At 42.8% G+C, this 14,178-nt stretch overlaps 1 protein-coding gene across 1 annotated transcript; it reads right to left on the reverse strand.

Annotated features, from left to right (window-relative positions):
- Window positions 1-11,414: 11,414 nt before the first annotated feature.
- Window positions 11,415-13,837, reverse strand: LOC141220440 (dynein axonemal heavy chain 12-like). Its single transcript, XM_073666359.1, has 4 exons — window positions 13,376-13,837; window positions 13,166-13,285; window positions 11,988-12,177; window positions 11,415-11,625 (listed from the first exon to the last, which is right to left on the reverse strand). Exons 1-3 carry the CDS (start codon window positions 13,538-13,540, stop codon window positions 12,016-12,018), a joined length of 447 nt encoding a protein of 148 aa, XP_073522460.1. The 5' UTR covers window positions 13,541-13,837; the 3' UTR covers window positions 11,415-11,625; window positions 11,988-12,015.
- Window positions 13,838-14,178: the final 341 nt, after the last annotated feature.

Consider the following 14,178-nt stretch of genomic DNA (forward strand, 5'->3'; position numbering starts at 1 on the left):
AGAAACCCTAAAATACAAATGTTATTAAATCTCATTAAAAGCGGGACATATATCACCCTAAGTGAAAACAAATTAGTCACACCCCTAACGATAGACCCTTATTCAGACTGCCGGAAGAGGCACTTCTCAATCAGAGGCAGGCCACACCCATTGAGTACTATATACAGTGGGTACGGAAAGTATTCAGACCCCTTTACATTTTTCACTCCTTGTTTCATTGCAGCCATTTGGTAAATTCTAAAAAGTTAATTTTTTTTTCTCATTAAAGTACACTGTGCACCCCATCTTGACTGAAAAAAAACAGAAATGTAGAAATTTTTGCAAATTTATTAAAAAAGGAAAACTGAAATATCACATGGTCATAAGTATTCAGACCCTTTGCTCATATTAAGTCACATGCTGTCCATTTCCTTGTGATCCTCCTTGAGATGGTTCTACTCTTTCATTGGAGTCCAGCTGTGTTTAATTAAACTGATAGGACTTGATTTGGAAAGGCACACACCTGTCTATATAAGACCTCACAGCTCACAGTGCATGTCAGACCAAATGAGAATCATGAGCTCAAAGGAACTGCCTGTTACGATGTTAGTAGATACCCTGAAGTCCAATGGCGTGGGCCAAAAGCAGAGACTGAGACAAGAGTAGTGTGAAAGTCTATTTTAAACTCAAGTGCAAAAGATCACAGCAAACAGTTTATGAAGGTAAGTTCATTCCAAACAACACTTCTTAGAACCTAATCTGTAAGGCACGGCCTTCATTACTATTAGGGTATGTAAACGTTAACGATAGTCCAAGTTTACTTAGGTACAGTAATATGCAAACAGAAATAAGGATAGTAAGCAGACGTAGGCATTCCTCAGTTGATTGTGGACTCACGTAGTGCAGAAGAGAAGACAAACTGGAATATGGATCTGGATATTGAAGAATGCAGAAGGTGCAGCGGAGGAAACAGCGATGTCTTAAACCAGAATGAGGGAAATTATGCCAGAATGGGGACAATATGCCAGAGAGGGGCCCATGATGGGGGAAAATGTTATAGCATGAGGTCTGACCCAATTCCCAACTCCATTTGCTGAAATGCAGCCCCAAACTTACAGGACCCTTCACCGTGGTTATGCATCACTATTGACCACAGACACTCATTATTGTTCTGCTCTCCAGCCCTTCAGTGAACAAACTCCCTACAGTAACAACCACATTTTTCATATTTTGGCTCAACCGCGCACATCTTGCCAATCCCCCCCCCTCCTTCCCCGTTTTCTCTGTTTTAATGCAGTGACTCAGCGTCACTTGGCCTTGTTTTGATGTGGAAGATATGGCTTTTTCACCATAATTCTGCTATGAAGACCACTTCTGGCCAGTCTTCTCTGAACAGTAGATGAGTGAAGCTGAGTCCCACTGGTTGCTGCCAGTTCTGAGCTGATGGCACTGCAGGACATCTTCCGCTTTTGAAGGAAAGTAACCATAATGTGTCATACATCTGCTGCACTAAGTTTCCTTGGCCGACCACTGCATCTATTGACCTCAACCTTGCACATTTTCTTGTGCTTCTTCACTAGTGCTTGAATGACACATCTTGAACCCTCAATCTGCTTTGAAATTTGTGCCTTAGAGACCTTGCTGATGTAGTATAACTTCCTTGTGTATTCTTGCTCAGTCTTGCCATGGTGTATGACCAGACACCTGACTGCATTATTACAAAATCCCTGACTTTGCGCAGGTGTACCTAGAAGAATTGACGCTGTTTTAAAGTGAAAAGTTGGTCACACCAAATATTGATTGGATCTAGATTTTTCGTTTGTTCATTCACTTGTATTTTGTTAATTGATTAAATAGATCATTAACATTTCTATTTTTGAAGCATTCTTACTTTACAGCATTTTTTCTACACATTTCTAAAAATTATTTTTATGTGTCTTTTATTTGCTCATTAATAATCTGATATACCTTTTGGTATTTTGTGTATAGTTGTTTTTTTTGCTGTTGGGGTAAATTGTAGGATATTGATTTCAGAGGGGTTTCCTGATCCTTTGATTGTAGGAATGAGTGGTATATATGTGCTAATAAATTAGGACAAACGTAGGAAATTTAGGAAAAAAATTGGACATATCGGCAGTAATAACATGCTGATTGTGATGTCATGAAGATGACTTGAATTTCCACCATTAAGAGAACAGCATTGCTGGTCATTTATATTAAGTAAATTGGATATTCATTCTTCTCGATTGTGATGTCATGAAGATGACTTGAATTTCAACCAATCAGAGATCAGCATGTTTCAGGTCACCCAGATAGAACAGTCCATGAAACATGAGTCACGGCCACTGTGAGGTCATAATGCTGATTAGAATTTCCACCAATCAGAAAACAGAATTGCCCAGAAGAACCACCCAGGAGGTATGAGTCATCGCCACTGTGAGGTCATAATGCTGACCAATCACAGAGCAGCCATGCCCAGATTTTCCACCAATCACAGAGCAGGCACCCCCAGATTTTCCACCAATCAGAGATAAGCAGTGGGTATAAATAGCAGCCACACCCAGATTTTCCACCAATCAGAGATCAGCAGTGGTTATAAATAGCTGCTGCCGCCTGCCCGGCTTAGCCTTGCACTGGTTGGGTCTCTCTCTTTTTCTCTCTCTTGGTATCTCCCGGTATCTATCCCTCCCCTCTCTCTTCTCTCTCTCTCTCTCTCTTTGACCCAACGGCCCTCTTAAGGGCTACCCCAAATGTGTAAAAGATAGAACCAATATTTGTGTTGTTTGTCCGTTTTATGAGCCTGTGATTAACCCCTTCCCACTCTTTGCTATATATATATATATATATATATATATATATATATATATATATATATATATATATATATTTATTATGTGCAGGTGGGCCTTAAAGGGATTTTCCAGGACAAACATTTTGATGGCTTATCCCCTGGTTAGCTCATTAATATGAGATTTGTGGTGGTCCGGCACACGGCACCTCCACTAATCAGCTGTTTGCAGCTTCGGCCGAGGTCAGATGTAAACAGTGTTGAGGAGCTGAAAAATCACTGATCTGTTCACTCTGTAGTGGCCGCTCCCTGGTGCTGCAGATCAGCTCCTATTACATGAATATTAGCTGATCTGCAGGACCCACAGTACAGTGAATGGAGCTGTGATGTTCAATCTTCACACTATTTACACTTGAGCGCTGCAATCAGCTGATGGGTAGAGCCGGTGCCGCGTGTCGGAGCCCCACCGATCTGATATTGATAACCCATCCCCAGGATAAATCATCATTATTATACTACTCATACATGAAGAAAGCGAGGTGGCACACCGATTTAATAAAATCTTCTTTTATTCCATTTCCATTAAAAATACAGGGAAGCGGCGCCTTTTGCGGACGACGGCCGTTTCGCGTGTCTATCACGCTTCTACGGGTCGAGGCATATGGTCATGGGGGTGTGCAGGGGTTAAAATACTCCTGACCACACCCCCTGCACCAAACAGCCATACAAAATGTTACAACAAAAAATACATTAAAAACAACCACCCAGGAGGTATGAGTCATCGCCACTGTGAGGTCATAATGCTGACCAATCACAGAGCAGCCACACCCAGTTTTTCCACCAATCAGAGCAGCCATACCCAGATTTTCCACCAATCAGAGATCAGCAGTGGGTATAAATAGCCGCTGCCGCCTGCCCGGCTTAGCCTTGCACTGGTTGGGTCTCTCTTTTTTCCCTCTCTTGGTATCTCCCGGTATCTCTCCCTTCCCTCTCTCTTCTCTCCCTCCCCTCTCTCTTCTCTCTCTCTCTTTGACCCAATGGCCCTCTTAAGGGCTACCCCAAATGTGTAAAAGATAGAACCAATATTTGTGTTGTTTGTCCGTTTTATGGATGGAGCGAGACATGATGTCCCAGATGTGTCCCGGATTCAGGTCTGGGGAACGGGCGGGCCAGTCCATAGCTTCAATGCCTTCATCTTGCAGGAACTGCTGACACACTCCAGCCACATGAGGTCTGGCATTGTCCGGCATTAGGAGGAACCCAGGGCCAACCGCACCAGCATATGGTCTCACAAGGGGTCTGAGGATCTCATCTCGGTACCTAATGGCAGTCAGGCTACCTCTGCCGAGCACAAGGAGGGCTGTGCGGCCATCCAAAGAAATGCCACAGAACACCAGGATTGGCAAAGTCGCCACTGGCGCCCTGTGCTCTTCACAGATGAAAGCAGGTTCACACTGAGCACATGTAACAGACGTGACAGAGTCTGGAGACGCCGTGGAGAGCGATCTGCTGCCTGCAACATCCCTCAGCATGACCGGTTTGGTAGTGGGTCAGTAATGGTGTGGGGTGGCATTTGTTTGGAGGGCCGCACAGTTCCCTTTATTTTTTGAGCAGTGCATATACATATATAAACTGTCCCTCCCCCACCATGTGACATACTGCATACCTCATAGGGACAGCAGTCAGGAAGCACCAGTAGTACCAGCAGCTCCCACAGTACAATGCAAATGTAGCATTCTCAGCGTGTACTGACCAATGCTGTCCACCAGGTGGCATCAGCAGGAAATTACAGGGATGAGACAAGCACTGCATGACAGCACCGCCCCAATCTGCCCTATACCAGACACGCCCCCTACCAACGCCCCACCCCCGCTGCCATGACAACCGAATTGTTTAATGGCAGAATGAGACCTTATATGAGCAAAGAAGTAGCGGCCGGAGAGCGGGGTCCGCACAGGTGAGCGCCCCCATAACACAGTGTATGTACTGCACGTCAGCTCTATGGCAGACTGTCACCTGTGCCGGATCCAGTACGTGTTACACTTATATCTGTACAGAGACACAGAGGACGCAGCGGGGCCCTGTCGCCAGATATATATATTTCTATATATTTGTGTGTGTGTATATATACAGTATATATATATGTGTGTGTATATACAGTATATATATATATATATGTGTGTGTCTATATACAATATATATGTGTGTGTCTATATACAGTATATACTGTATATGTGTGTGTGTATATACAGTATATATATATGTGTGTGTCTATATACAGTATATATGTGTGTGTGTCTATATACAGTATATATATATATGTGTGTGTGTGTATATATACACAATATATATATGTGTTGTGTATATATACAATATATATATATATATATGTGTGTGTGTATATATATATATATGTGTGTGTATATATACAGTATATATATGTGTGTGTATATACAGTACAGAAAAAAGTTTGGACACACCTTCTCATTTAAAGATTTTTCTGGATTTTCATGACTTTGAAAATTGTACATTCGCACTGAAGGCATCAAAACTATGAATTAACACATGTGGAATTATATACTTAACAAAAAAGTGTGAAACAACTGAAAATATGTCTTATATTCTAGGTTCTTCAGAGTAGCCACCTTTTGGTTTGATGACTGCTTTGCACACTCTTGGCATTCTCTTGATGAGCTTCAAGAGGTAGTCACCGGAAATGGTCTTCCAACAATCTTGAAGGAGTTCCCAGAGATGCTTAGCACTTGTTGGCCCTTTTGACTTCACTCTGAGGTCCAGCTCACCCCAAACCATCTCGATTGGGTTCAGGTCTGGTGACTGTGGAGGCCAGGTCATCTGGCGTAGCACCCCATGACTCTATCTCTTGGTCCATTAGCCCTTACACAGCCTGGAGGTGTGTTTGGGGTCATTGTTCTGTTGAAAAATAAATGATGGTCCAACTAAACGCAAACCGGATGGAATAGCATGCCGCTGCAAGATGCTGTGGTAGCCATGCTGGTTCAGTATGCCTTCAATTTTGAATAAATCCCCAACTGTGTCACCAGCAAAGCACCCCCACACCATCACACCTCCTCCTCCATGCTTCACAGTGGGAACCAGGCATGTAGAGTCCATCCGTTCACCTTTTCTGGGTCACACAAAGACACGGTGGTTGGAACCAAAGATCTCAAATTTGGACTCATCAGACCAAAGCACAGATTTCAACTGGTCTAATGTCCATTCCTTGTGTTCTTTAGCCCAAACAAGTCTCTTCTGCTTATTGCCTGTCCTTAGCAGTGGTTTCCTAGCAGCTATTTTACCATGAAGGCCTGCTGCACAAAGTCTCCTCTTAACAGTTGTTGTAGAGATGTGTCTGCTGCTAGAACTCTGTGTGTGTCATGGGTGTGTCGCCACGAAGATCGTCGCGACTACACAGCCTGACTTCTCTCAGCTGAGTTTTTGGTGCTTTGTTTTTTGTTGTTGTGAGGGAGTTAATTCTCTCTCTCTGTGCTTGACGAGGCTCAGCCTCGCCCAGCTGCAGTTAATGCTGCAGTATTGGGATTCCTTCAAATACCTGCTGGTCTGTTAGGGAAGTTGTCGGTGAAAGCATTTCTTGCAGACCTTCAGAGTGGATCGTTGTTTGGTGGAGTTCAGAGGAGTATGCGGTGTGGTTTGTTCCCTTCCTCCCTTTATCATTTATCTCCTAACCTGTTGTTGTTCCCTCTGTAATTGTGGTGTTAGTTTTTGTATGCAAGGTGGTTTTTGGTTTTCCCCTTGTACTGTCTCGTTTGTCTAGTACTGTGTTTTGGGCATTTTCTATCCTGTTTCCCATTGTTGTGATCGGGGTCCTTCTCAGGACTAGATTACTTAGGTTCAGGGATATTCAGGAGTTTATGGTTACGCTGGCGGCCTGGACCTCTGTACCATTAACAGTACCTCCAGGTTGAGGGATTAGTCAGGGCCCCCGTCTAGGGTCAGCTCAGGCCCCTGACCCCCCTGTACGCTCTGACAGCGTGACAGTGTGGCATTGACCTGGTCTCTAATCTGAGCTGCTATTAACCTGCGATTTCTGAGGCTGGTGACTCGGATAAACTTATCCTCAGAAGCAGAGTTGACTCTTGGTCTTCCTTTCCTGGGGCGGTCCTCATGTGAGCCAGTTTCTTTGTAGCGCTTGATGGTTTTTGCAACTGCACTTGGGGACACTTTCAAAGTTTGCCCAATTTTTCGCACTGACTGACCTTCATTTCTTAAAGTAATGATGGCCACTCGTTTTTCTTTACTTAGCTGCTTTTTTCTTGCCATAATACAAATTCTAACAGTCTATTCAGTAGGACTATCAGCTGTGTATCCACCAGACTTCTGCACAACACAACTGATGGTCCCAACCCCTTTTATAAGGCAAGAAATCCCACTTATTAAACCTGACAGGGCACACCTGTGAAGTGAAAACCATTTCCGGTGACTACCTCTTGAAGCTCATCAAGAGAATGCCAAGAGTGTGCAAAGCAGTCATCAAAGCAAAAGGTGGCTACTTTGAAGAACCTAGAATATAAGACATATTTTCAGTTGTTTCACACTTTTTTGCTAAGTATATAATTCCACATGTGTTAATTCATAGTTTTGATGCCTTCAGTGTGAATGTACAATTTTCAAAGTCATGAAAATCCAGAAAAATCTTTAAATGAGAAGGTGTGTCCAAACTTTTGGTCTGTACTGTATATATATTTATATATATATATATATATATAACTTTTCTCACATTTTAGGTATGACTTAAAGGACACCTCCAAAATCTCATTGGTTGATGTACAGCTGACTGCAGCAATGGGTCCCCCCGGTGGTGGAAGAAACGCAGTTACACCTCGATTTTTACGTCATTTTAATATCTGCACTATAAACGTCTTCAGTGATGAGACCATGGTCCGCATCTTCTCCGCCGTGGTGGCCTTCTATCTACGAAACAATGAGTTTTCTCCCAAATTTTTTACTGTTGGGAACCAAATAGTTAACGGCACCATGTAGGTGAGAAATACTACATTTTTTATATATCATTTGATTCTGTGACCCATACAGTGCCACTTTAAAAAGAATATTCTTGTGGTGCTGCAGCCCCTCCAACTCGCTAAATCCTCCTCATAATCCCAAATCTCTACGTTTTGAGGATTTTTAAGTTTTAACATAGCTATGAAGCATTTTATGGATTGCAACATGTGTAAAACATCTGAAGTTCATGAAGGCCGCTCCAGGACCACCGTCAGTACATGAATGCAGTGCCAAAACCACCGTCAGTAGATGAATGCAGCGCCAGAACCACTGTCAGTACATGAATGTACGGAAAGAACAACCGTCAGTACATTAATGCAGTTCCAGAACCACCATCAGTACATGAATGCAGCGCCAGAACCACCGTCAGTACATGAATGCAGCGCTAGAACCACTGTCAGTACATGAATGCAGCGCCAGATCCACCGTCCGTTCAGCTGATTGGTGGGGGTACCTGAATTCAGACCCCAACCAATCTGATTTTGATTGCTTATACAAATTCTTAAGTTTAACTTCACTCATAGTTTTAGATCTAAATTCTAGGTGTACAAGAAAGCCATGGAGAACCTATTACCCACCCCGGCTAAATTCCATTATACATTTAATCTGCAGGATTTCTCTCGAGTGGTGCAGGGATGCTTACTGATCAAGAAAGAGTCAACGAAAAATAAACGTGTCATGGTGAGACTTTGTCCATGAAGTTCTGCAGGTGTTTTATGACCGCTTAGTCGACGACCAGGACCGATCCTGGCTATACAAACTATTGAAAGATGTGGTGAAAGATCATTTCAAAGAAAGTCTTGATTCTGTCTTTGAGAACCTAAAACAAGAAAACAAACCTGTTTTGCACACTCTTGGCATTCTCTTGATGAGCTTCAAGAGGTAGTCACCGGAAATGGTTTTCACTTCACAGATGTGCCCTGTCAGGTTTAATAAGTGGGATTTCTTGCCTTATAAATGGGGTTGGGACCATCAGTTGTGTTGTGCAGAAGTCAGGTGGATACACAGCTGATAGTCCTACTGAATAGACTGTTAGAATTTGTATTATGGCAAGAAAAAAGCAGCTAAGTAAAGAAAAACGAGTGGCCATCATTACTTTAAGAAATGAAGGTCAGTCAGTCCGAAAAATTGGGAAAACGTTGAAAGTGTCCCCAAGTACAGTTGCAAAAACCATCAAGCGCTACAAAGTAACTGGGTCACATGAGGACCGCCCCAGTAAAGGAAGACCAAGAGTCACCTCTGCTTCTGAGGATAAGTTTATCCGAGTCACCAGCCTCAGAAATCGCAGGTTAACAGCAGCTCAGATTAGAGACCAGGTCAATGCTACACAGAGTTCTAGCAGCAGACACATCTCTACAACAACAGTTAAGAGGAGACTTTGTGCAGCAGGCCTTCATGGTAAGATAGCTGCTAGGAAACCACTGCTAAGGACAGGCAACAAGAAGAAGAGACTTGTTTGGGCTAAAGAACACAAGGAATGGACACTAGACCAGTGGAAATCTGTGCTTTGGTCTGATGAGTCCAAATTTGAGATCTTTGGTTCCAACCACCGTGTCTTTGTGCGACGCAGAAAAGGTGAACGGATGGACTCTACATGCCTGGTTCCCACCGTGAAGCATGGAGGAGGAGGTGTGATGGTGTGGGGGTGCTTTGCTGCTGACACTGTTGTGGATTTATTCAAAATGGAAGGCATACTGAACCAGCATGGCTACCACAGCATCTTGCAGTGGCATGCTATTCCATCTGGTTTGCGTTTAGTTGGACCATCATTTATTTTTCAACAGGACAATGACCCCAAACACACCTCCAGGCTTTGTAAGGGCTATTTGACCAAGAAAGAGAGTGATGGGGTGCTACACCAGTTGACCCGGCCTCCACAGTCACCAGACCTGAACTCAATCGAGATGGTTTGGCGTGAGCTGGACCACAGAGTGAAGGCAAAAGGGCCAACAAGTGCTAAGCATCTCTGGGAACTCCTTCAAGATTGTTGGAAGACCATTTCCGGTGACTACCTCTTGAAGCTCATCAAGAGAATGCCAAGAGTGTGCAAAGCAGTCATCAAACCAAAAGGTGGCTACTTTGAAGAACCTAGAATATAAGACATATTTTCAGTTGTTTCACACTTTTTTGTTAAGTATATAATTCCACATGTGTTAATTCATAGTTTTGATGCCTTCAGTGTGAATGTACAATTTTCATAGTCATGAAAATACAGAAAAATCTTTAAATGAGAAGGGGTGTCCAAACTTTTGGTCTGTACTGTATATATATATACATACATACACACGCTGCATATATACGTATAGTGGAAAAGATAAAAGAAAATAACTTACAAATAAAAAACTAATTTTTTTTGCGAATATTACCAATTCCCGTGGTCTAATAACTGCTGCAGGAGCTCGATAGGTGGCTGTGCTCCATATTTTTCTAATGCCGGCATGTTCATATCATCCACAAATATGATGCATTTCTTTCCCATCTGAGGTCGTACACGCCTTTCCGTCTTTTGTCCAGTCTGTCCATGATGATATTCTAGAATAAGATGCAAACTATGTGTCGGAAGATTCAATAGGTTGACCACTACTGCGGTGTCTCATTTTCAGGTAGAAAACATCACATGACCGCTGCAGCCAAATCAGCGGCTATTGATTGGCTGCAGAATTGATGTTTCATTCGACCTAGAAGAACTAGTCTTCTAGCTCTCTTTTCTGGCTCAGAAAGAAAGTCACCACTGCAGGCGATCATCTGACACTGGTTGGCTTCATTGACATCTCCTGGTCGAAAAGGAAGTGAAGAGACCGATGGGGACACAGGCGGCAGCGTGGAGAAGCGACAGGGTATTTTTTTTGTTTTAAGACACACATGGGTCCATCAACCCATTTAAATGTATGTCTGACCATCTAATACACAGATCTTCAGGGTCTGCGAGAGAGACCTCTGTTGTTTGTGGGTCTCCTCTGTGGCTCATAGCAGAGGGTCCTAAGTGGCGTATCCCCCCCAATGACATCTATATATCCTAATGAAGCAACCTCTTTCATTTGTCAGAAGGCAGGGTGATAAAAAGAAGACAAACCTGAATCTGATTGGCACTGGTGCGAGCAGAAAAGTTGATGAAGAAGGGAAAGAATTTTTCTTTGTCCAGATTGTTCATCAGTTTGTCTTTGACGTAAATAGATTTCCCTATCCCCGTCAGTCCCACAAATAAGAGTGGTCTGCGAAAAAAGGAAAGTAGTTTGTAGGACAACCATAAAATCAAACATTTTACAGTGTTGAGAATAAAACTACTAATTTAGGCCCGAATTCATATGTCCGATAAACACCATCCATGTACGGACCAAGATCTCCGGACCCAAACTCGCCAGCCTCATGGATGTCTATGAGGCTGTCAATTTCAGGTCAGGGGTCCCGCGGCCCGTCCGTCCATCGTGATATGTGTTTCCCGTCCTTAAGTAACTAGCAAACTATTTTCATTTATACAAACTGTGTTTGGTACAGACATAAAACAGACAGGTGTGAATGGCGGCCAGTTTTCTGTGTATAGACCAATAGGGTTTCCTAATTCGACTCCACTATCCGAATGGTTTTCCCATACAATAAGTAATTGTGATGGCAAAATGGATAATTGTCAACAAGGTTTCCTAATAAGAGTCATTTTGTTACTCTTACTTGGTGTTTTTGATGCACATATCCATGAGGAAGGTGTATCTGACAGTATCCATAGTTGGCACAATGATATCTTGGATTTTGGTGCTTTTGTCCCACGTGGCTGTGCCTTTAATAAACTCATTCCAGTGAACCCAGCGCCCTCGGCCTTTTAACTTCAAAGAAAAAAAAAGTAGTTACAACTTTGATAAACCATATTCGGACACATTTGATGTAGGGATAAGAGAGCACTGACACATTACATAAGTTTGACATTTAGGTCCTGTTCACACTGCGTTTATGCAGCATGTCTATTACTTTGCCAGAGGATCTGACGGAATCCACTTAGGTCATTGGACTCCATGTCTCCTTCTGAATTCAGTTTTTCGGGGATTCAATCAGAACCTCTGGCAGAGTCATAGATATACGGCATAAACACAGTGTGAACATGTCCTAAGAGACCTAAGATAATAACCCAAAGGCCAAAGTTATAAGTTGCTGAGCATTAGGCTTGATTTCCATGAAGAAATCCCTTTACCTCGTACATGTAGTCATAGACCAGGCCTTTATCGTCCAAAGGACATTCCCATTTCCCCACGGAGGACAGGAAAGGGCTCTGATCGATCTTTCCTGTGACAATTTCTTTGAAAAAAAGCATCAAACTTCACTCGGCTGTCGGTGTCACAACAGCCGCCAATGGACCAAACCAGGGAGAAAGCAAAACTGGCCTAAAAGAGAAGAAAAGGGATACAATATACAGCGGGCGAAATAAGTATTGAACACGTCACCAATTTTCTAAGTAAATATATTTCTAAAGGTACTATTGACATGCAATTCTCAGCAGACGTCAGGAACCTGCCTCTAACAATCGCGGATGACGTGGCCGGGCTTCAAAGGAGACCGTGATTTTTGCTATATGCAGCAATGGTGTAGCATTGCTGTATATAGCACAAGCGATCAGACGATCGCAGCTTTAAGTTCCCTAAGGGGGCTAATAAATACAAAGAAAAGTTACAAAAAATGTTTTAAAAAGTATGAAAAAAAACAAAAAAAACCCCATAAAACTTGAAATGGGTTTTTTCCCCCAGTAAAAACAGAGAAAATAAGTTTTACAAAAAATACACATATGTGGTATCGCCGCATTCAGAAAAGTCCAATCTATCAAAATATAAAAATAATTAACCCGATCAGTAAACGGCGTAACGAGAAAAAAAATCAAGAACGACAAAATTATGTTTTTCTGGTTGATGCAGTATCACAAAAAATGCTGTAAGAAGCGATAAAAATGTAATATCTATCGCAATATGGTATCAACAAAAACATTGTCTCGTACCACAAAAAATAAGCTCTCAAACAGCTCCATCGACTAAAAAATGAAAACGTCACGGGTCTCGGAAAATGGTGACACAACCCAAAAAAATGTTTTTTCCCAAACCTCTAATTTTTTTTTTTCACTACCAATCTAATAAAAAAACTGGACATGTTTGGTATCGGTGTAATCGTACTGAGGAGTGAATCATATTGCTAAGTAATTTTACCACACAATGTACACCGTAAAAACAATTCCCAAAAGATAATGTCAGAATTGTGATATTTTCACAATTTCTCTCCACTTGGAATTATTTCCCCCGTTTTCCAGGAGCATAGGAAAGCACTGTCTATACCTGCAGGTGGATCAGCCACACTGTGTATGGGATCGGCAGATCTTCCACTTACCAGGATCCAGATACGAATGTTCTTATTATTCGGATCCTCTCTCACCACATCAAAAATCAGCATCTCCAATAATGGTGTGAGTGATATTACCACATTGCCATTGCTGGTTGTCACCAGATCCTATGAGGAAAGACATTAGGACACTGAGGGTAAATCTAGACTACAAACTTGCGCAATGCTCCTACAATTGAGAGGACACATGGCGCCCACCTTGCACTGCTTTCGGAGGAATCGAAGGGAAGGTTGGACGAGCCACTTAAAGAGTTCCTCTAGAAGAGCGAGGTGGTCCTTAGTCTTCAGTGCATCGGGAAGGGTGCTGAGCCAGGACCTCACCAGGGGCGCCCAGCCCAGTTGTTGGGGTTCCAGATAAATCATACCGCAGCGGCTAACAGTGGCGGGCTGGAGAGAGAGATATACTAAGTAGGGTTGCCCTAAGACACAAGCCCATCCAGTTATCTAATTATCTCGCTGGGTGGATGAAAAACAGTCTACAAAGTCGTTTCCAAGTGTCCTGACGTTTCCATCATCCATAGATTACATAGACATCCATTTATTTGAGTAGAAGCTATGTAACATTACATTTTCCCTACATTCAGTGCTGGTGTCAGGAACTGGATCCTCACCATTTAGATGATTGTTGTAGTAGCACCAGAATGAAAGGGACTGACAATCCCTTTAATTATAGCGACTAAAGTGAATGTAGAGATGACTGTCTGTAGCGTAACTAGAGTCCGATGGGCCCCCATTGCAACATTTGGACCCCCTGCATGTTGGTCAGATGTATGGGCCCTTGTAGTGTTCTAAATCCTATAAGGACATACGTGTTGCACCTCCTACCCCATTATGTAGTAATATCCCCCATATTGGGCTCCTTCCTGATATATATGTCCCCTGTTCTGGCCCCATCCTGGTATATATATCCCCCATCCTAGTGTACATGTCCCTTATCCTGGGCCCCACCTTGATATATATATCCCCCATCCTGGTATATATGTCCCTTATCCTGGGCCCCA

This window comes from Phyllobates terribilis, unplaced genomic scaffold, assembly GCF_046119375.1.
Source record: "Phyllobates terribilis strain yellow unplaced genomic scaffold, ASM4611937v1 Scaffold_296__1_contigs__length_2355070, whole genome shotgun sequence".
Classification (NCBI taxonomy): Eukaryota; Metazoa; Chordata; class Amphibia; order Anura; family Dendrobatidae; genus Phyllobates; species Phyllobates terribilis.